The following is a 24,064-nucleotide window of genomic DNA, read 5'->3' on the forward strand; positions in this document are numbered from 1 at the left end:
CTTACTTACCCTAATAACAGTAGGCTAAAAAATTCTTGCTAAATACCTCTCTCTCTCCCTCATCTCTGCACCTGCAGCAATGTAACTTAAGCTTGAAGGAGTGAGAGCTGCCCCTACACCACACAGCTGTTCTGACTTTGCCATAGAGTGCATGCTGCCCCCAGCAGCAACTTTGCATTCTATGTAGCTCAGAACACAGATGGCTGCTGGTAATGCTGCTTTTTAAAAAATGTAATTATTATAATCAAATTTAGAGTATTCGTTGGCAGCACTACTCTGGGGTGATTTGATAGATGAATAGCTGGTGTGTAGACGACAAGCTTGCTTTGAACGGCGAGACAGACTGGTCAGATCTTTTGGCGAATGCCATTCCCTTAATTTCTTCACACATTTTCTGTCTCTCCTTTGTTTGTCACTATCAATTAAAGCCAAAAAATGCAAATAGTAAAAATATGACCAAAAACACACACACATTTGTTCTGAAAGGTTACAGTGTTTGTTGTACTGTTGTATGAGTTCCAGCCTTCCAGTAAGTAAACATTATTGCGAGTAGCAGTGTTAATGTGTAATGGTTTCGTAACTTATCCACAGTCAGAAATCTCTAATGGGTTTGAAATTAATATGCTCTGTAATGTATGTCTCCCAAGTTTTGTATACACACGCACATGTTACACAGGCACATGGTCACATGCCCAACATACACATACAAACACACTGGAGGACTTAATTGCTTGCTTTCTCATCTTGAATGCTTCAATTAATCCAATGCTTCATCTAAAGACTCTATTACAGCTCCATATGTAGCCACATCTGGAATATGTGATTGGAATGCATGTATGTATATGAGACTGCAAGTTTATATGTTGTGTACCTTTTATACACCAAATCCTCAGCTATCTGTCTAAATGTGGATATACTGTGTGTGGGTATGCTGCTAGCCTTTGCAAACCACTGCTTCAGAATCAAAGAACCTCATCCAGATTCAATCACATTTCCTATGAATAAATGATGAAAATAGCAATTTTCTAGCCATAGATGTGTCACCACTCCCTCATATTCCTCTGCTTATCTCACAGCCTCTACACGTTTACACCCTCCTCCTTTAGTTTTTTATTGCGTCTTTGTTGAGTGAAGGCATCAGAGTATGCCAGTGGTCATCTGGGAGGTGAAGTGTGAATAAATCCCAATAACTCCTGCAGTCTTGCGACACGCCATAATGCATTTAAAGCCTTTTTTTTTTTTAAATTTTATTTCTCTTTGTGCCGTGGTCGCTCATTGTGTTTTGTACTATATTGCCTTGCCCCGGGGCATGTTTGAAGTGACAGTCCCCCCCGTACACAAAGCCAGCTTGTCGCCACATACTTGCCCCATATGTGCACATAACCAAACATACACACTTTAAACTTATCAATTTCCTTGTAGGTGTGCGCACATACTCCTTCTCCCAACACTCCAACCTCTGACCTCCCCCTCTCTCTTTGGAAGTGTTCATAATCAACTCGGTTCCAAATCTATTTCACACATTCCCTATTTCCCTTTTGATATTCAAATAGACTTGTTCACAGTGTGTCTGGCACAGAAAACAGTCTGTTCGAGTCTCCCTGCACAAGCATTGTAGTTACAAACAGCTTTCCTTCTTGCCCAACCTTAATACCCAATGCTCAGTCTGAAGTACATAAAAAAGCCTATGTTGTATTAGGGGCTTCTTGTTTGTGCATAATAGCATCATATTCCCACGACAGGAAGGAAACGGGGAAAGGTAGAGGTGGAAGAGAGTGGGATGATAGAAGTGGTGTTCCTTGTCAAACTGATTTGCACACCCCAAAGGGGAGAGAGAAGAGGTGCAAATGGAAAAATGTCTAACGGGAGACATGGGTGTGGAGGTGATGCTGGGTGGGATATTAGGGGCGGGACTGGCAGGTGTTGTAAGCCACGTGTTCAGATAATATATGTGTAAGACTGGCATGGTCCTGCCAAGTGATGTGTGATGTTACACTATTTCTCTGTGGAATATATTATGGTTAGGACAAGGTTAGTTTTCAGTATCACTTGGACCGCTCAGACGGGTGATGGAGCATTTACAGCGGGCTGTGACTAACTCTCCAAAACAGTACTCATACACTAATATTGCTCTTTTCTGTTTAGATCCTCAGGAAAACTAATCCATGTTTTTAAGGTGTAACCTAACATGGGCCCCAGTGAACATGACACTATGCTTTAATTGGTTTCTCATAGGTCACACTTCAAAAGCTCCTTAAATCAATTTTTATTGTAGAATCACTGACTTGTCTTCTCAATTATTCTTTTTTCCAGTCATTTGCTGTCCTCATTTGTTGGCCGAATTCAAGGATAATGGTTGTTCACTTATCTTGGAACGTGATCAATACTTGACTTCCACTGACCTTCCAATTATAATTTATCATATTCATTAATGGAATCTTAGATAGAATTGAACTTTGTCTGGGAAAAACTCAATAGATGTTACAGGATTATGACTCTGGAATGTCAAACGTATTGGCTTAGGTACTGTTGATTCCCCAACTACTTGGTTTTTTCCACATTGATGCTCTCTCACAATTTAGGATTCATAGTAATCCTTCTTTTTCTGGTATTTTATTACTCTACTTGTTTGCTACTTTTAATATAAAAATTCAACACATGCTGTACTTCAGTGTCATGTAACCAGATTGAACTTATATGCACCCTTTTTCTTCAAGGCCAGACCTTTATTAATCACTTTATTTTAGTAGTGGAATTCTGGGATTTCCTTGAGTTAAAATGTATTCTACCTTTTTTAACAAGAGATGATGTCAGTGGAAAGTTATTTATGTTCTTCATCACAATACAGAGCAGATCTGCATGTTGCAGCACACGTATTACTGCAGATGTTTCGGCTCACAGTTGTTATTTTAAATGTGTTTGGACTCATCATGTTCAATTTGGCTGCACATAGATATCAGTGAAGTTGATGATAATAGTTACAAGACACACGCATCCCTACATCCATTTTCTACTGCTTATCCGGTCTGGATCCCAAACACACACACATACACACACATAAATATGCGCTGGATTCTCATCTGCTGCAGGACCAGTAATTGAATTACAACAGTTCTGTTGCTGAAATTAGAGTGGCGCACAGAACCAGTGTGGAAAATGAATGCGGCTTATAACAATAATATTGGGTCTTTACTATAGTGTACCTCACCAAGCCTCTTATTATGATAGTGATGGACAGAAGCACGATAATGGAAAACACATTTCAGGCAGTTATTTATCGTATCCGCTGAAACAGAATTGATCCAAGTATCTTGCATATTGCACTCTGTGTCAGTTCATTTAGTTCTGGCTTTCCACTTCTAGACAAAATATGAATCACAGATTATTTAAACCCTAGCCAACAGCACCTGCTGGAATAAATCTCAGTAAAAGCACAACAGAAAAACTAAATGACAGCCAAATTGAATCCTGTATTCAGAAAGCTTGGACCAGAAAAACTGCTTTGACTCATTCAGTTGTTCCATGTAAGTGATGACTGCCATGAAACTAAAATAATGATCACATGGCAGCAGCATTTAGGCATGTAGACATGGTCATGAAGACCTGCTGGAATTCAAACCAAGCATCAGACTGGAGACGAAAGGTGATTTAAGTGACCTTTTCCTTGGCATGGTTCTTGTTGCCAAACTCTCTCGTCTGAGTATTGTAAAAACCACTGGGTTTAAGCCAAAGTATGCAGAAGAGCACAAAGCAGATGGGTTCCAGCAACACAAAACACTGGGTGCTGCTCTTGTCATTTAAAAATAGGAAACTGAGGCTACAAATTACAAAAGATCAGTATAACTAAATAGAAATTTGGAAGGTGGTAGGATAGCATCCATCCTGATGGTGGTTTAATGGTCTGTGGATACTTTCTCGGCACACTTTGGGCCAAATACCCAGTAGCCCCCTTTGAGCTTCATATACTTACCTACCTGAGTACTTTTGCTGAACATGCAAGCTTTCAGGAGAATAACTCTAAGCTCAGATTATCTCAAACTAGTTTGTTGATGATGACAGTTCAAGTTCAGTGTACCTACATTTACTGTACAAAACAGGAACAAACCTGCTGGAACTAATAAAGTGTTCATTGATTCTGTGTATGCAGGTTTCAATGAAGGGCAGCATATTATCGCATTATGTATCCAAAAGACCATTGCAATGGTGACCTGTGAAAGACACTCTGGAGGACGGTTAAGAACACACAAATAGCCCAAGGCAAGCCTGATCCATTGGGCCCAAAACATCTGCTACCAACATCCTATCATTATACAACACAGAACACCCTCAGAGGTCCCATGCCCACACTCCTATCGCTCAGAGCCATTTTGAAGGCATAAAACAAACTGTGCGACAAAAAGGAATATGTGTGTGTTTTTCTTGGGTTTTTTTTTTTGTCTTAAATGCATCTAAGTTAAATAACTGGTACGATAAAACACTCCTAAAACTAGAGCTGCTTCGACCAATAAAGTGCCTGGATAGCACATGCATAATTAAAACATTTAATCTGGTGAGAAAATGGAATCTGGAGGAAATGTAATGACAGGGGGTGTAGAGGACAACAGAGAGACTAGAACAAGGTTGTAATAGTTTACACAGTTCAGACATTTAATCAGAGAGAAAGTGCTTGGTGTATTTTCCTATCCTAGGGCTAATTTTAATCAGCATTGGTCTTACCGTTATTTGGGGCTTTGACTGTCGCCTTTGTGTTTACTTTTAATCTCACACTTGCTGATTGGAGAAGGTGGAGAGAAGAGCAAATGAAAAAGGGACAGAGGGAGGGATGGAAAAAAAGGGTGGAAGAAGGGCTTGTTGGACCTCAGCTACACTTGTAGACAGACAGGTAAATACGTACACAGCTCTTGCAGTCACAGCGTGCAACAGATTCTTCAAGTAAAGAACAGGATACACAGTGTGCTGCCTAATTCCCTGCTGGGTGGAATGAAAGATGCAATGACATTTGCTTTTCTGGACATTAGTTCTCTTAGGTCTTTAAACATGTGTACATAGATTTATGTTTATGTTTATCTTGCTATCCTTCACAGAGCATCCATTGCATGAATGTCTACCCCTAAGAAGAATCTCTCCTCAGTTGTTTCAGCCATTTATTTTTTCTTGAAAGGGTTTGCTGGGGCAGATGGTTTTGTATTGTGGGTGTACAGATTGTAAAAACCCTCTGAGACAACTGTTATATTGGGGTTATATATAAAATTGACTGTTATAGACAAAAGCACTTTGGGTAAAAGCATGATATAAATGCACTCCATTTACCATCTCCATTTGGGTTTGGCAGTCTAATGACTAGGGCATGTGACATGTCTAGTTCCATGTGGAAAAGAAATGGAAAGAATTATCCTTTTTTGTATATCCTAAACACTTGCTGTTGGACTGAAGTTTTTTCTTTTCCAAATGGGATCTGGTCACGCAAGAGATGAGCACTGCTTCTTTGTAAGTGATCAGTGGCACAAAACTGTATCACCAAAGTTAAACTCTGTGTAAAATCAGTCTACAGTTCAGATGGGCTCATCAAAATTGGACAATGGAAAATTGGAATAATGTTACGTGGTCTGATGAGGTTCCATTTCTACTGCGACATTCAGATGGTAGGATCAGAATTGGAAAACTGAAAGCATGGACCCATTCTGCCTTATATCAACAGTTGTTAGTGGTGTAATGGTGAAGGGGATATTTTCTTGGTCACTGAAAATAAACACGACAGCCTACCTGACAATTGTGACCACTATATCTTCTATATCTCCTGCTTCCAGCAGGATAGCACGCCATGGCACAAAGCTCAGATATTCTCTAACTTGATTTTTGAACATGACGATTAGTTTACTGTACTCGAATGGCCTCCTCAATCACCAGCTCTCAATCCAGTAGAGCACCTTTGGGATGTGGTAGAACAGATGATTCTCATCATGTATATGGTGCTGATAAATCTGCAGCAACTGTAAATATGGAGCAAAATCTCTGAGGATTTTCCAGCACCTAGTTGAATCTATGCTTCGAAGATATCAGGCAGCTTTGTAGGCACAGACAAACAGATATAAAAGATACATATTACAGGTAGATAAACACACGAGTACATACGTATGTACACGTACACACTTACTTACTTATGTACCTGCACATTTTATTTATCCCCAATGTGGAATTCTAATATCCAGCTGCTTCATTTAAAAAAAAAAATCCTTCCAGTCATAACCAAGTAAATGAACTAATTAATGTTAAACAAGTAGTATTTAAAATGCAATATTAATACGGTAAAGAATTATAGCAGGAAACAAAATGTGTATAGGTTTTTGTTTTTTGGGGGGTGTACCTCACAGAAGGCATGGTGAGTGAATATTTATTTATACACTCTATATACAGGGAGTGCAGAATTATTAGGCAAGTTGTATTTTTGAGGAATAATTTTATTATTGAACAACAACCATGTTCTCAATGAACCCAAAAAACTCATTAATATCAAAGCTGAATGTTTTTGGAAGTAGTTTTTAGTTTGTTTTTAGTTTTAGCTATTTTAGGGGGATATCTGTGTGTGCGCAGGTGACTATTACTGTGCATAATTATTAGGCAACTTAACAAAAAACAAATATATACCCATTTCAATTATTTATTTTTACCAGTGAAACCAATATAACATCTCCACATTCACAAATATACATTTCTGACATTCAAAAACAAAACAAAAACAAATCAGCGACCAATATAGCCACCTTTCTTTGCAAGGACACTCAAAAGCCTGCCATCCATGGATTCTGTCAGTGTTTTGATCTGTTCACCATCAACATTGCGTGCAGCAGCAACCACAGCCTCCCAGACACTGTTCAGAGAGGTGTACTGTTTTCCCTCCTTGTAAATCTCACATTTGATGATGGACCACAGGTTCTCAATGGGGTTCAGATCAGGTGAACAAGGAGGCCATGTCATTAGTTTTTCTTCTTTTATACCCTTTCTTGCCAGCCACGCTGTGGAGTACTTGGACGCGTGTGATGGAGCATTGTCCTGCATGAAAATCATGTTTTTCTTGAAGGATGCAGACTTCTTCCTGTACCACTGCTTGAAGAAGGTGTCTTCCAGAAACTGGCAGTAGGACTGGGAGTTGAGCTTGACTCCATCCTCAACCCGAAAAGGCCCCACAAGCTCATCTTTGATGATACCAGCCCAAACCAGTACTCCACCTACACCTTGCTGGCGTCTGAGTCGGACTGGAGCTCTCTGCCCTTTACCAATCCAGCCACGGGCCCATCCATCTGGCCCATCAAGACTCACTCTCATTTCATCAGTCCATAAAACCTTAGAAAAATCAGTCTTGAGATATTTCTTGGCCTAGTCTTGCCGTTTCAGCTTGTGTGTCTTGTTCAGTGGTGGTCGTCTTTCAGCCTTTCTTACCTTGGCCATGTCTCTGAGTATTGCACACCTTGTGCTTTTGGGCACTCCAGTGATGTTGCAGCTCTGAAATATGGCCAAACTGGTGGCAAGTGGCATCTTGGCAGCTGCACGCTTGACTTTTCTCAGTTCATGGGCAGTTATTTTGCGCCTTGGTTTTTCCACACGCTTCTTGCCACCCTGTTGACTATTTTGAATGAAACGCTTGATTGTTCGATGATCACACTTCAGAAGCTTTGCAATTTTAAGACTGCTGCTCTATTTCAGTGTCTAATTCCATTAAAATATTGTGTCCAACTTGAAGTTGTAGTTGTAGGTTTGAAACCATTTTGAATGCATGCATAGTTGTGTGTGTTGTGAATATGGTGCCTGAACCACAAAAACTTATGAGGGTTTTAGTATCAGACTCAAAAAGGCTATGGAGGTTTCATGGTGTTTTGCAAAGATTGATGCATGATGTGCATTTTAACAAAAGAATAGAAAACGAAAACCTAAAATATGTAACCAGTGTTTCATTTAATCTATGCATAGCCAGGTTTTTGCAACACTACTACCATGAATTGGCAGATCAGTGACATTGGTAAAGTTTGAAAGACAGACAACATACATTGTAAACATCTCCTTCTAGAGTGAATTTTTGTTTTACTGCAACTGACAGATGTGAATTCATTAAAATCAAGACCAGGGAGAGAGACTGTATGCCACAGTGACACTTTTAATAATTAATCCAGCTCAATTTACACCTGAATTTATTTATACTATAATTTATTTATTCTCAGCTGTAGGGTGGATTTGGTTGCCTGGTTGGTGGAGCAGCAGATACCATCCCATCAAATTAATTTTAATAATAGAAAACTCTCATTAAGACCCAATCAGACATGAAGACAGTCTGAGTGGAATGGGATGCCCGGAATTGACCAGAGAGTCATACATTATTGAAGCGAGAACCAATCTTATTCAAATAGCGGGATTCAGTGTAGTGAATATGCAGCTGCCTGCCAGTGTGATTTCTTTGCAAGCATGTACAAAAATTTAAATATATATGATTTGTACATGGGGTATATTACCTGAATTGATCACTCAAAAAATAATTTTCATAGTATAACAGCGACAGACATATGAGGCCATTAAGGGGGAAAATTGGATTATCCTGTACATTCCTTCCTATTTGCACAATTTAGACTGCAATATGCAGTGCTGGCTAACAGTTCAGATTAGGGACCTCAATCAAAGGAAGAGCACTGCCTCTCTTTATTTATGTATAGGTATAGGACAGCGATTACTGTAAACACTGTGCTAAAGTGCAGATATTGAAGAATTCTACTGGTCGAGTTACACCTTTTATGCATTAACAAAATTTGAACAGAAGTGTTTGTTTGCATGTTGTGCTTTTAAACTAGTTTAATAAATTCAGCTAATTATTTTTAGTTTTGTGAGTCTACATTTTGTGTGTTAAAGGACCGTGTGAGTTATGTCAGCCACCTTGCTTCCCTTTTGTCAGTTTAAATCAGAATCTATCAAGAGCAATTGTAGATATCTTTGATCGTCTTGGGCCGTACATTTGGTAAGACACAAACTGAGATGTGTTCGGCTGTGATCACAGCTGATTCTTTGTTTTGAGGTAAAAAATCAGGCGATATGCTTTATGAATGTTGTGTTTCAAATTGAAATTTGTGGATTGCATTGTAAATGGCTGTTTGGCACAAAAGCACAGCCTTTGTAGAATTCATTTTAAATTTGTACTCGTAAGCTGTGTATCTATTTCATGCAAAAGTTACCAACATGGGTAAATTTACCATTATCTTAATTATCAAAATATGTGGTAATGCCTTCTGACTTAAAAACAAATCCTTAAATTTCATTTCGGCCTCACTGACTCCTCTGGCATCCCAAAAGGAGAATTTGAAAACTTAGTTCATTTAATATTCAGAACATGACAAGAAAGCCAGTAAGAGAAACAGCAGTCGAAGGTACATTACAAAACAAGGGGGAAAAAACTAGAGGCCCCCAAAAAAGGAAAAAGGGGTGGGTTTGACTGTCAAACTACATGCACATTGCCTAGAAGCAGCTGACTGACAGGTCCTGAGTTTGGAATATTGTATGAACAAGATTTACAACTCAACAGGAAAGTGCTAAAGTGACAGACAGCTGTTTTCTCATAGACTTCTTTAAGACTAAAGGTCTTAGCAACCACAGCTATCACAATCTGGTGCCCTTCACACAGAATGCTAATTTAAGGTACATCTGCATTGGCTTAAATTTTTCCAACCTGGAGGCCACATCTTTCTTTTAATGGCTGTTCCTACTTTTTGTCTTCAATACTGCATTAGTTTTTGGTGCTGGAAAGATTACTCTGAGATTCTGGTCCATATTGAAATGATTGCATCACAGGGTATCAGCAGAACTGGCAGCTGCACATCCAAGATGCAAATCTGATTATTTTCTTCTCAGACAAATGGTGGTCTGGGAAAATCCCAGTAGATCAGCAGTATCTGAAATGCTCAGACCAGTTTGAAGTTCACACTGATTCTTGGTTTGAAGCAGGACAGGACATTATTGTGACAGAAGGCAATCAAAATATGTAAAGTAAAATATGTTTACTTGAATTGTTGATAACTTTGCTGTTATTGTATTTTGCAAGTGTCCAAAAAATATGGAGCCAGTGTTTTAATTTGCACACACAGATACCCACCAACAGAGTTTTAAGCACCTGGACTAACGACCTTGTTTGTCGCTGTCCCTTTTTTCCACGCAGGCACACAAATTTACACTTGTGGACACAAAACTGATTGAAACCACTTGTAAATTAGGGATTATTGCCGTTCCTTGGACTGTCTGTCATAGCTTTCCTCATCTCGCCCTCTCCTGAAAACTTGCGGATGCATACAGAAACGTGCTGGTCTCAGGGGACACAGAAGTGTGTTAAAGAAGGCATCACACGTTCATTCTTTCCCTGCCTAAATCTGGGCAAGGCTGGAATTCATCACAGGATCTAACCCGTTTCTCATCAAACCCAGGAAAGTGTAGCTAATGCAATTTCACTAAGTCACTGCCTGACTTGATTAGATGTGGGCTGGAGAGTGCATGGTAAGACACCACAGGGGTCTGGATTGTTGTCACTGTGCGAGTGTATTTGAGCATATTGTGTCTATGTAATTTCAGCTGAGCCATTTGTTAGAGGCTATGTGACACTATACGGCTTACAATTGTGTTTGTGTGTTTAAAACATTTGCGCCATATGTATATGCATAACAGTACATTAGTATTTCTCTCTTTGTACTGTCTATAATTTATGGGTTTCCTTATTGATAGCTTTGTGTCATGTCTGTTTAGGTGTATGTGTTGCAGACAGAGCAGTGACCCTCTAGGGGGATTTCAGGCAGATTTGGCCACATTAGAATGTGTCACTTCTTCCTTTCCAGTTTTCACTTGCCATCCGACTGAGCACCGTGCCTCCTCCACACGCACTCCTCTCACTAATCTCGGATCAGACCGCACACCGAGGGACACAAATGCTCATAGATATGCGCGCATATACAATCACACAGGGCTTGACAAACAAAATCATACTTTTACACATTATGTGGGGAGAGAGCTGGCACCAGTTCGGTGGCATCCTGACCTGAAACCGGAGCCACCCTGTCACGTCTAGACAACTCTGAAAAATCCCATGCATATTAATGCCCCCCCTATTTAATATTCATCAGTGCTATGCCCTGTTGGCAGCTGGTCCCAGACCCCATGGATCAATGAGGTCTCTTCCTCGCTCCTTTGTCTGACACGGATGCAGATGTTTAGAGCATGAAATTAAATTGGTCACCGTCATTGGGAATACATACGTGGTAGTCTATTTGGTGTGTGTCTGAATTTGTGCGTCTGTGCGCTTGTTTGTGTGTAGCTGCCAGTTAGACACGAGTCTGCAACATGTCGATGTTATTCATGGGAACTTAACTGTTTGCAAGTTGATGACGAAGAAACAAAAGTTTAGCCAGCTTTTTCCACATTGGTGATCAGTGAGTGAGAGAGAGGAGAGAAAGAAAGATAGAGAATATGATGGAGCAAGGAGGATGAGCAAGAGAGTGCGTTGGCGGCAGCTTTGTTTAGGAGCCTGTAATTGAGTCTTAATTGAATTGGCACCAAAGGATGGATGAATGGATAGAGAGATGGAGACAGACAGAGTTTGAGTGAATTGGACCTCATCTTTGTCTCCACTTAGCAACACGAATGTGGGCTTACCGTGCAGGCGAATTTCATGGCAACAGATCAGGATCAGAAACCCTTGAGTTAAAACTTTTGGATGGAATGAAAGCTTCTCTTGTCATTTTAATGAAACTGCGGAGAGTGTTGTCTCCCATACTTTTCAAATGAAACTTGTTCTATTAGAAATGTATAATAGAGCCCCATACGGTTAACAATGGGTTGATATGCATTTGAATGCAAGGCTAGGCAGGCTGCACAGGTAATGCGGAACAGGCTTTAACACTATGTGAAGGTGTCTTTGTGTTATAGCGCACAAGCTTTGTGAGGCCATATTCGACATGGAAATGAAACAGAAGAAAACAGCAAAGTGAAGCTTTGTGCTGAACTGAAATCATTTCAGGACACACACATGCACACACACACACACACACACAGCTAATTCAAAGTCCTATCAAAGTAGCTTGGATCAGTGTTCTAACTTTTCTTACTCTGTGCACTTGACACCAAATCACACCTAATTTCATCTGACCAGAATATGACAGGTGCTGTAAGTGTTTCCCAAGTATTAGTTTACCCACACGAGTTATTAATGCATCACACCTTCATGGTTTGATTATAAAAAAAGTTATTTATTCTTTTTTTTTTTTTGCCTGTCCCGTTTGGTTCTTTAGCCATCAGAATTATTGTCTGAAGGCCACGAAAGATGTCCAGATGGGTCATCACGGCCTTACCGCATTGGTCCGTTTCATTGACCTTTGTTATTATTATTTATTTATTTATTTATTTATTTTATTTTAAGTTATTACAGACTGGACAGACATGACTGGGGAATAGGACAGGGAGAAAGAAAGGGAGGGAAAGAAAAACATAGGGGAAGGGGGACACTGAGAGAAGAGACAAAAAAAATAAATAAAAAAATAAAAAATCCACTGGATCACCTGTTGAGAGAGAACAAAAAAAAAAGAAAACAAGCAAAAAGAGAGCAACACAATAAACACGACACCACAGCAATAACCTAGATAACTGTAACTAACAGTAAATATTAAATATTGAATGTTATTGTGTGGCATGGAAGACCGACACTGCACGATGTGCTTTGAGGTAGCATCCAAGAAAGATATAGTTTGTGTCTGTGAGCACCCGTGTGTACACCTGTGTGCACACCTGTATGTGTGAGCGCGCTTGTATTCAAAAGGTTTCTTCATGTAAAGATCTGCTAGAGGGTCTGCTATGAAGCAGGCATGGAGGAGATCCAGGCCCCAGACATCCAGAGGGCCTCAGAGCGCGAGAGCCCAAAGAGGACCATCAGAGGGGCTACATAAACAGGGGCCAGGCAGCAGCCACGGCGCAGAAGCACAGAAAAAAATTATTTATTCTTATGCCTATATGTATTTTCCCTATATACTGGATTTAAAAAATCTCTGTAATATCCAATCACAATTTAAATGCAAGCAGCATATCAGCCTATGCAAACATTTGTACAAACACACGCGCACATACAATCCATTTGCACTGCAGTTTGCCATATTGACAACTAGTTGCAATTTCATCTATCAATTATATTGATTACTTCAGGATGAGTGGAGGTAATGAGCTTCAGTTCTGCTTCTCCCCTGTGATCTCCCCTTTCCCCCCCCATCTGCTGGAGTCCCCTGTCCCCTCCACCAAGATTTTACATGGCAATGATTTTCTGATTAACCCTGTTAGCTGTGGGGCTCACCCACGCAGTGACATAGGGCATGAAGGGGTGTGAGCATGTGGGATGCATTTATATTTGTCTTGTCATGTTGATATATTGATGCGTGTATGGAGTGCCGCATGAATGAGTCCTCACACGGGGAAATTAGCATGTTAGCTCGCATTTTTGAACTTCCAGTTCCCTCCTTGAAGTCAGTGGTACAGTTTTTGGTTAACATAGATTTTAAACATTTTCTCTGTTTGTACACATACTCACATGTTGCTAACATGTGGCTAACAGAGATCATTATACCAACACGGGGTTAGTGGAGGAGACTTTGAAATAATGCAACTAAATCGTAAAATTAGTGCTTTACTTATGTTGATTACATTTACGCTTCAAATGAGAGTAAAGGGAAATTGGTTTGTGAAGATTCCTTTGCTTCCATTTGAGAGTTGAGTGTTTAAACATCTGTCCTCGTTTGTACTGCTGACTGTTAATTCTCATCTTGTTGCCACTAGTTGCTCATTTGTATTTCTTGACCACTAATTTTCTGCTATTATATAACTGTGTGTAAATCCGTTTACAGAAAGAACAAGAAGCACTTTGAGAGTGCACACCTCCACGAAGGCAGCTTACTCTTTAGGCATTAATTACTTATAAGGAAATAGTATTTTCCTTATATATATGTTTATTTTATTTTATTTGTTCTTTTTAAATGTACTTTAAGACGTTTGGAGTGCAGTAAAAATCAAATAAAGGTAACATATGTTTACTTTCATTACAAAAACATTATGTAGGAGTAGGTAATGGATAATAGGTATTTGTAAATAACTGAACATGAATAACTTGAGCTTATTGTATAATATTATATTATATATTTCAAACTAGGCAGCCCATTTGTTTTCTCTTGATAGTATTTTCTTTACAGGTGTGACTTATTTTTTTGGGTCACCTGTTAAGAAAGGCTGATGTGAAATATAAAAGTGAGATCAATGATCAAATGTGATGCGATATTTGCATGCTGATGAGATATTTAGATTAGCCATATACCAGTGCCATGTCCTAAATATTGCTAATACAAATAAAGGCAATACAATTGTAACCCAGATTTAAAGATATAGGACATTTTCTGAATGTTTGACCTTATTTAACCTTGGAGAAGGGGTCAGAGGTCCTAAATAACATAAAATTTAGAATCCCCATATATCATCTCCTGTATGCCTATATGCTGTCAATACAAATAAATTAGCAGTAAGAAACCGTTTTAAATGGCTCTATATAGGATTATTATCACTGTGACTTTCAGATCAATCTATTGACTTTGAAGTAGAAGTCAGAGGTCAAAAGTGACAATATATTTTAAGTAATTCTTTATGTGGACAATACACACCACACTTGTAAGAATATAAGTTATAAGGCTTTTTCTAATTTTTTTGACCAAGATGTCATTAGGTTGACATTGAAGACCTTTGTGGATGTAAGCCAAATTTTAATGTGTTGTCAACTTGACTGAACTATACACCCCGACAAAGCTTTACTAGAATTCATTTAAAACTTTTTGTCCTCATGTTTATGACACATGCACACAAATGCAACCAAAAACATGACCACCTTAGTGGAGGTAAAAAATGGGTGATTAAGCATTTCTAAATTTAAAAAAAAAACGCATTGAAAAAGATAGAACAACGTACTAATTTCATTGAAATAACAGAGTTAGTTTAGTGTTAGTTTTAGAGCAGGAATTCCTGAGTTTGTTGGTAGAATTTGGGCACTATTCTAACTGCAAACAGACTATCCCAGTAATAAGTGCCTCTGTGGTCATCTCCAGGCACTTTTGTAGGTGCAGCAATACAATACAATACAACACAACACAATACAACACAATATAAATATTGCAATATAAAATAGAAGGTGTGGTGATGTGTGCCATTCTTGGTGATGCATCACGACAACTCAACAGGTTAAAAAAAAAAAGACTTTTCTGCAAGTAACTGTTAATGTATGGTGCAGAGGAGCTCAACCTCAGCACAAAACACCATCGAGTTCCACCACATTTAAGTTCAACTTAAATATTTATAGGAATATAATAAATATATAATTTTCTTTATAAGATTGTGTCAGTCAAAGATAGTTAGTTAGTTATTTTCTCAATTTTTACCTTGTGATAAAAGTGATCACATCAAACTGGAAAATGCCAACAGCATTTACACCATAAAACCTTTCAAGGGTAAAACATGAACGTTGGAGACAAAGATACAGAGAATATCAGAAAAACAGAAACGTACGGACAAACATACCAGAGGAATCTGATGTGCAGTTAATCAAGTGTGATCTTTTTGTAGCAGTCTGGTGTCTTTTGCACATGACTTAATAAAGATGCACATATCAAATGTCCATAGTGACAGTCTTTTTTTAATGCAGAATGTCACATTTCAGAGGATTCACACTTACAGTATATTCAAAAATCTTTTCTACAATCTATTCTTGGAGCAAAGTATAAGACAAAGTTTACTACAAAATAATACCTCCTTTCTAATCTTGAAGCTCTCGCCTCTATAGTGCTGGGTAATGCTAATTGAACTCCAGGATCAAAAAAATCAAGTTGTTGGAATGCATTTTGTGAGTTGCCTTGATACAAAAATAGGATCCTTGGTGTCTTGTTGAACAACAAGAATGTGCATAATAACATTTTCAGGGCTCCTTGAATTCTCTAGATCTCTTATATATTAAACTGGCAAATATCCATTTTACATACTGTGCAGTGTAAAGACCCCCACAACAACACCACTAAGCACATATGCCTTTTTGTTATTTCTATAACAGGCTGTGTTTCTTGTGTTGTAGGTGGCGCTGATGACAACCTGATTGAAGGAGGAGAAATGAAGTTTGTGTGTAAGCCAGGTGCGAGGAACATCACTGTAATCTTCCAGCCTCTTCTCAGGTAAAGCAGGTTATTATATACTATTATATACTATATACTAGGATATATATATATATATATATATATGCTGTGAGACTTTAAAGAGTAAATAGGTTTTGATGGGACACACACTGGGTTACTGTATGGGTAACTACTGATACATTGGTATACTGATGCTACAGTGTCTGTACTGGAGTGGCACTAATTTGCTTATGGCATGGCAAAATTATTATTAGTAATATTAAAGTACATTCCTAGTATGGCTAAAAGCAACACAGCGCTGCTTGTGGCAGACATCCTCATACACTAAAATTGTGACTTCCAGCACTATATAACTTAATTGGATCAGAATAAAATAAAGTTAACCAACACCAAACCTGCTGTCTTTACTGGAATATTTTGGGCAAGATTCCATTAACTTTACAACATGTATGTGTTTAAAAGCCCTCTTGTGTCATACTGGTCTGTCAGAAACTGATAGCCTGGCTACTCAAGACATATGAACCCTTGGATATGACTCAATACCAGTAAAATGTAAAACTAATTATATTATACAGCCTCTTAGTGACTATCTATTGATTTCAACCTTGTTAATGTTTAGTGGGATATCGTAAATCAAAAATGATGTAATATTTTGTACCTTCAGTTTGTTGATACCATCCAGGAATTGGGATTGTCTGCCACCCTGGCTTTTATTTGTCATTAAATTTGACTATTCTGAGGGGCTGTGTTTTTGGTAATGTTTCATATGTCTGGTAGTTTCCTATACTGTGCTGTGGTCCCATTGGAGTAGAGTAAATCTAATAGTGAAACGGTTTAATTGAATTGGCCTTCATGCAGTGACACATAACCTTCTAGGATCCATTAAACAGAGATGTTTCCTGTTCTTACATTTCGGTAAGTTTCGTGTACATTTCTAAAGCGTCACACATTTCTGACACATGTTAAGAAGTGGATACAAAAAAAGCAAACTTTTTTTTTCTGAAACTATTTTAAAAAAAACCCAAGATGTTTATGTTGATATTTTAGTCAAATATGCTGGAAGCCAAATTATGTGTATACTATAAACACATAATGTGGGACTTATTAACAGTTTCAGTCACATTACATGAGCCCATTAAGGTAGTCAAGCTAGATTGCACTTCATTCATTGTTATCATACTTCTCGCTTGACTGACTGATGCTATTGAAAGTAGCTCCTTTCACTCGAGAGAGCAAAAAGATGTGGCAGTGCGTGCGTGTTTGTATGTATGCCTTAATGCTTTTCTTTCCAGGTTGTTTCCTGTATGTTTTTGTCCCTTTACTGTTGTTTTGGCCTTGAAAATTTCTCTCTCTGTCCCTTACTTCCACACTTATCTTTGTCTGACACATACACACACCCACACCGACTTTCAGTCCCTGTTCACTTTAGGCCTGGCCAAGCTTTTGTCTGAACAAATGACCAAAAATAAAACGGTGACTAGCTCTCTGCCTACCTCTCCCATGTTGTCTGTAATGGTTCATATCAATCAAACCAAACTGCCTTGAACACAGGGCTCTCTCTTCTCTCCCACCCTCCCCTCAACCTGGCCTCTCTAGACTCCTAGTGCCAATGGAGCGCTTTTGCTTGCAGATGGTTTTCTAATGGCAAAGCTCTGGCACTCCGCTGATGGATCACTACACCTCCTGCAGCCAGCCATGCAACTCGTGGCAGCTTTAATGGTAAAAGCAGTTGGGGGTTTGGAGCACAGGAAATCAGTGGCAGTGCGTGGGAGATGAGACATCAGGGTCTTAATGTTTGATTGCAAATGGTTTTTCTGTGTTGGGATATATTTTGTTTTCACCCCTTAAATCAAGTTAAGCACTCTACTTTATAATGCTTCTGTGTGTTTGTTTTTCAAATCTTAAATCTTAGTTTCCAAGAACCATCAAATTTGCAAATTTTAAACTTTGAAAGTTTTCATAAAATGAGTTTTGTAATTAGAAATTAAGATTAGTAAACTCAGAGTTGACATGGCCTGTTTAAGGCAAGTTTGTCTGGGTTGACTTCTCATCCAGGTGCATGTGGTTGGTGAGAAAGTCTATACTATGTCCATAATCCCATTTAGGGATTTAATGGGAAGTTCTCTGTGAAAATGGAGTATCAGCACCATTCCCATCCTATCAAGTTGTTTTAAAAGCCAAGTGAGAGCTTTGCCTGTGATAGATGTATGTCAAGTGCAGTTCATGACCGGATTCCACTTAGTGTTGCATTTTGCAGAGTTAGTCTTAGTCTCAATATCTAGTAACAGCCTGAGCAAAACTAAGCAAGATTGCATATCTAAATTTTGGAAGGTCTAAGAGTCCCATAGCTACCACAACTTAATTCTGGCTCATGCCAAAGAAAGGTTAGAATTTAAACAGAAGGGAACTTGTGTGGACTTTTCTAATTTACCTAGTGCTAATGTTTGCACTTTGTCTAAAATAATATTGCCCCAAAGTGTACAGTATGCCTTTCTAAAGCATTTTAATATAAATATACAGAATGTGAGGTTCTTCTTCTCTTATTGTGACAAAGATTCAATTAATGTTTCCATAGATGGATAGATAAAATCTCAGCTCGGTAGTACCTCATGCATAGATATAGTTTTATGCTTTGGTCTGTCTGAGTGCTTTGCATTTACTCAATTTGTTGCTACCAGCAAGTAGGTATACTTGCTGAACTCTTTTTGGGCACACCTGTTCAAATGCTCATTAAAACAAATATCTAAAAAGCCAAATATATGGCAGCAACACAATGTATTTGCATATGTAGGCATGTTCAAGATGACCCATTGAAGTTCAAACTGAGCATCAGAATGGGTAGTAAGTTTGATTGTACTTAAATATGGTGTCGTTGTTGGCGCTAGGCTAGCTGGTCTGGGTATTTTTTTATACTGTTGACCTGCTGTGATTTTCCCACATAGCCATCTTTAGGGTCAAAAATAAAAGAGTGAAAATATTCTGTTCTTTGGGAAAAATGCCTTGTTGATGCCAGAGGTGAGAGGACAATGGCTACACTGCTTGAAGCTGATAGGAAGGTAACAGCAACTCAAATAACCACTTACTACAACCTAGGTATGCGCAGAAGCTTGAAGGGACGTATGTTACAGCAGGAAGAAGACCACACAAGGTGCTGTCAGCTGAGAACAGGAAACTGAGATTACAGTTCACGTGGGCTCGCCAAAATTGGACCATAAAAGACTGGAACCATTTCTGCTGCCACTTATGATGGTAGAGAGAGAATTTGGTGGAAATGACTTGAAAGCATGGATCCACCTTGTTTGTATCAACAGTTCAGGCTCCTGATGGTGTAATGATGTGGGGGATATGGGTTTTTTTTTTTTTTTGGCTCACTCTGATACCAACTCAGCATCGTTTAAGCGCACCAGTCTACCTGAATATTGTCCTCTACGGTGTAGCCATCTTCTGATAGCTGCTTCCAGCAGGATAACTCGCCACATCACAAAACTCAACTCATCCCTAACTGGTTTCTTGAACATGACAATGAGTTGACTATACTTAGAGGGCCTCCACAATCAGCATATCTTAGTCTAAAGAACCTTTGAGATGTGGTGAAATGTTAACAGCTGTGTGTTGCTGTCCTGTCTATATGAACCAAAATAAATATTTGCAGTTCTTTGTTGAATCTATGGCACAAAGAATGCAGGTCTGACTGTAATAAGGGGGTCCAACTCAATACTAACAAGGTATACCAAACAAAGTGACCAGTAAGTGTAGATTTTTTTTGAATAAAATATTTTTGTTTTGACAAGGCAAAAGACTGACAAAACAGAGTATGCACATTTTTGTGTGTTTTAGTATTTGAATGCATTTTTTGCTAAAGAGGTCTGTTTGACCTTAAGTTTGTCAAAACATCAGTCCTCTTTTGAATATTCCTCTGTCTGTCTGTTGTACAGTTCAACAGGACAAGGGCTTATAGTCAGTGAATGAATAAGATTGGTTCTGCCCTTGGAACTCTGGCAATGTACCCCGATGTCAGAGCGGAGAGTGCAAGTCATTAAAGATGCACACACAAATATGGGGCATAAGGGAGTGTTTGTACATGTAGCAGCCAATTTAGTTTGACTTCTGGGGTCTCTTGCTGACATTTGGGTGGTATTTACACCCCTTGGTCCGGACTAGGCTGGCATTTTGAAAAGCCTCAGCAACCCCTTAATCTCTCCCTGTTAAACATGCACATGATGACCACGCTTGGACAAGCCTCGACATGGTGTGCCATGTTTCAGTCTGCATGACTACCTGTAATGTGTTCAATATGTACAAGCTTGTTTAAACAAGTTTTCACTGAGAGGTGACTATTTGACTTGAGCCAAAGCAGACGCATTCATGCTATTTCTGGAGCATCTATCTGATACTATATTCTACACATTTTATTATGAAATAACTGTTAAAACTTGTGCCTGAAAAATCTGATAAAGGCAGAGACTTTCATGATTTGTCATGTAATCCATTTGTTTTCCAAGGAGTACTGACCCATCGCCTTAAGCAGGCTATGGTTACATGAAGGTAAATGGTCCATTTGGAGAGCAAAAGAGGAAAAGCATTTGCCCAAACACATTGTCAGATGACAATTTTTATTAGCTTTTTAAATGTTTTCACACAGTGACTAGCTTTCAGGCTACTGGAAGCACTGAAAAAGTGGCTGGGGTCCCTAGTGGCTTAATGATCAGACGATTGCTGATGGGTTCTGAAATCAGTTGATCAAAGTTAAATCGAGAAACATTTCCACAAAGCCCTCTGGACAGTTTAACAATTCCTTCATGTTTGTGGTAGAAAACTTTTTCATAATTTACATGATGATAACCAAAAGCATGAAAAGAAGACAGAACTGAAGAAACAATAACATCAGCTTGATTGCTGAAGGGCTTAATGTAATGGACGTATGCATTGCTAATTTACTTTATAAGTGAGTTTTTCATTAAATCTTGCTGCTTTGTCATTACTAGTTCAAGCTCGAAATAGATTTTTAGCCGGGGCTATAGAACTACCTTTGGGGGTTTCAGCTGAACGATTAAGTCATCTTCCAAAATGGTTTGTCTCATTAAGAATTTGACTTACAGCCTCTTTGTGTTTGACTGCATGGACAAGCCTTTACTTGGTGTGCTATTTGCTATTTTGTGGTTCCAGAACCAAAACACAAAGAAACCTAAAATCATCCTCCCCGCTCGTCTAATAATGTCATACTGGTAGGCGTACAAGACTGACCACTGCTGTTGAACACAGAGTTCACTGTGTGAGCACACTACATCAGCTCATTAAAAGTACTTTTAATTGTTGATGTCTGTTCAGAGTTCTACTGTAAGTGTCCTCAGTTGGGTGAGAAAGTGCGAGCTAGAGAAAAGAGTCAAAAGGTTGGAGATTGACAGAGAGTGCTTGGGGGGAGCAGAAAGGGAAGGACAATGGAAGAAGCGATGAAAGGAATGTAGAGCGGATAGAGAGCAAGATGACAGGAAAAGGACAGAAGGGCCTTGCCTCCCACCGCTGTAGCCTGTGGTGAAAACGACACACACCATGATTCTGCACTAATTTCAGTCTCTCATTAACTACCCTCCTGAGCAGCACACATGGACCAAGACAAATAGAAAGAGCAAGATTTAGAGGTGAAATGGAGTATGTCTGAAGAAGTTTTGGGGGTTTCTCGAGTGACTTAGGTGAGGTAGGCACTGTTGGATTTTCAAACATTAAGCTGAAGAAAAGGGTTTTTTTTAAGATTTCGATTTCTGCATTCTTACTGACAATATGAAAGAAAGCAGCTCAAAATTAGACTTTGCTGTGCCTTTTTTTATTATATGAAAAAAATGTAATATTATTCCAATATTATTAATACCGCTAATAGAACCCAACAGATATTGGATTTTTAGGATACCGATATCTAGTGGTTTAAAAATCTGATATGATGACTGATTTATTGTTTTATTTCAGACAGATAAACAAAACGTATTTCCATAACATTTGTTATATGTGGTTATTTATGAGTCCTCATTAAGTCTTTTTCTAAAGTAATGTTTCATTTTCACAAGAAAACTTGGCTTAATTGTTTACACACTCCTCGGCTATGCTTGGTTCAACTTGTTGGTCTGCTTGTGTCAGGGAAGTTGCAGAGTCCCCTCTGGAGGTCAGCGCTCATAAGATGGTTGAAGGGAATTTCTCCCATTTTATCTTTACTTTTTATATTTTCACATATTGGCCAATAATACTGCCAAATGGCTAATATCAACTGATATATTTTTCAGGTTCTAACAAGAAAGCATGAGTAGCACACACCAGTCTTAAAACATCATCATAATTTTATAATTTGTTTGTATTTTTATTTTGTTTATTGGACAATTAGTCCTCTACAGCATGGCCCAGTGGACAGTTTATCATCCTTTAGTGTTTAAAGAAGACTAAACGCTCATAAGCCAAATTAAATACCAAGGCTTCAAGATGATATCATTGGTGAAGCCACAAAAGTAGAAGGTTATTATGACTGTTTAGTCATCTCTATTTCAAGCTTGATTATCGCTTAGCCTGTCAGTATAGTGCTACAGTAGGCACTCTTCAAACTCACAACTATTGCTGTGGCATTTATAACCTAGACAGTTTTTAATGATGTTGATCGACTAGGCATTTTAATGGGAACCATAAAAGAGAGCATTCACACTAAAGACAATGAAACACAGTGCATTGAACAGCTTTATAAAAACATATTTGAGCAGCGAGAGTTGTTTGATGAAAAAGTCATTGTTGAGATAATTTTGCGATTGTTTGTTGCTGCCCTTGCGTGACCTATTTCAAACATGCCAATTCCCACTGCAGCAGACCTGAAAATGGCAAAAATAATTTGCAGTTTGACCCTAACCTTCGTTTAGTCGAACAGTGGCTTCATAATTACTGGTGAAGAATACATTTTCCTTCAACAATGCTGTCTGTAGTCAACCTCAAAGGGGTGTCTGTACATAGGCTATTAAAATGCAGCATGAATGTCTTGTCTTAAGTCTAACTCACACATACGCATGCTGCTCTGCTTTACCAGCTCTTGCTCTCTTTTCTAATCTTTTCTCACTCGTTCAGGAGGATTTTCTTCAGTAAATAGCTCCCTCTCGCTTTCTAACCCACACCCATTAAAAACTGAGAGCATAGCTGGGAATCAGGGGGAGTGAGGATTTTATACTGGAAAGGTCAGAGACAGATGGAGATAAAGAAAGCAGAGGAAAGAAACTAGCAACAGAGAGAAACAAGCAGATGTGAGGCAAAAAGAGAAAAATGAAAAGAAACAGTGGTGAGAATAAAACGATTTAGGACAGAAGAAGAATAAATGAGATGCAGAGTAATTGAAAAGGCTCTCAGACTGCATGTATGCTGGGTGCCATGTTAGCTTGCTTTGAATTCAAGCTGTGTATGTGCACGTACCCACTAGTCATGCTTCGGCAATATGCGATACATGGGGAGAAAATCAAAAGAGAAGATGGCACGAAACAAGGCTATTGACAGGCAGGGTATTATGAGAGCATATCTCAAAATTGAAACAGTGTTTAAGAAGGAGATTTGGTTACATTTGCTTGATGCTTGAATTCATTAAAAGCCAACGCAGCCGATGTTTACCAAACTTGTGGTAACTCTGTCTTAGTATGGTTTGTGGGGTGTGTGTCTGTGTGTGTGCATGTTGTCAAAATACACCTTTTTCACTCTGTCAGCCTTATGAAGTCATGTAAACTGATATCTGGATGTCACAAAAGCACAGACCACTGTTATCCATGTTGCTTTCAGAGGTGCCCAATCTAAGAAAATATTCATTGTTATCTCTGAAAGGCTAGGTTGGTCATCTG

General features: G+C 38.8%; 1 protein-coding gene across 1 annotated transcript in view; it reads left to right on the forward strand.

Annotated features, from left to right (window-relative positions):
- exoc4 (exocyst complex component 4) overlaps nt 1-24,064 on the forward strand; it is a 136,107-nt gene that overhangs the window by 37,469 nt on the left and 74,574 nt on the right. The window contains exon 11 of the mRNA XM_005451646.2: nt 16,160-16,256. Coding sequence (XP_005451703.1) covers nt 16,160-16,256 — 97 coding nt within the window. The remainder of the gene's footprint in view (nt 1-16,159; nt 16,257-24,064) is intronic.

This window comes from Oreochromis niloticus, linkage group LG17 (assembly GCF_001858045.2).
Source record: "Oreochromis niloticus isolate F11D_XX linkage group LG17, O_niloticus_UMD_NMBU, whole genome shotgun sequence".
Lineage (NCBI taxonomy): Eukaryota > Metazoa > Chordata > Actinopteri > Cichliformes > Cichlidae > Oreochromis > Oreochromis niloticus.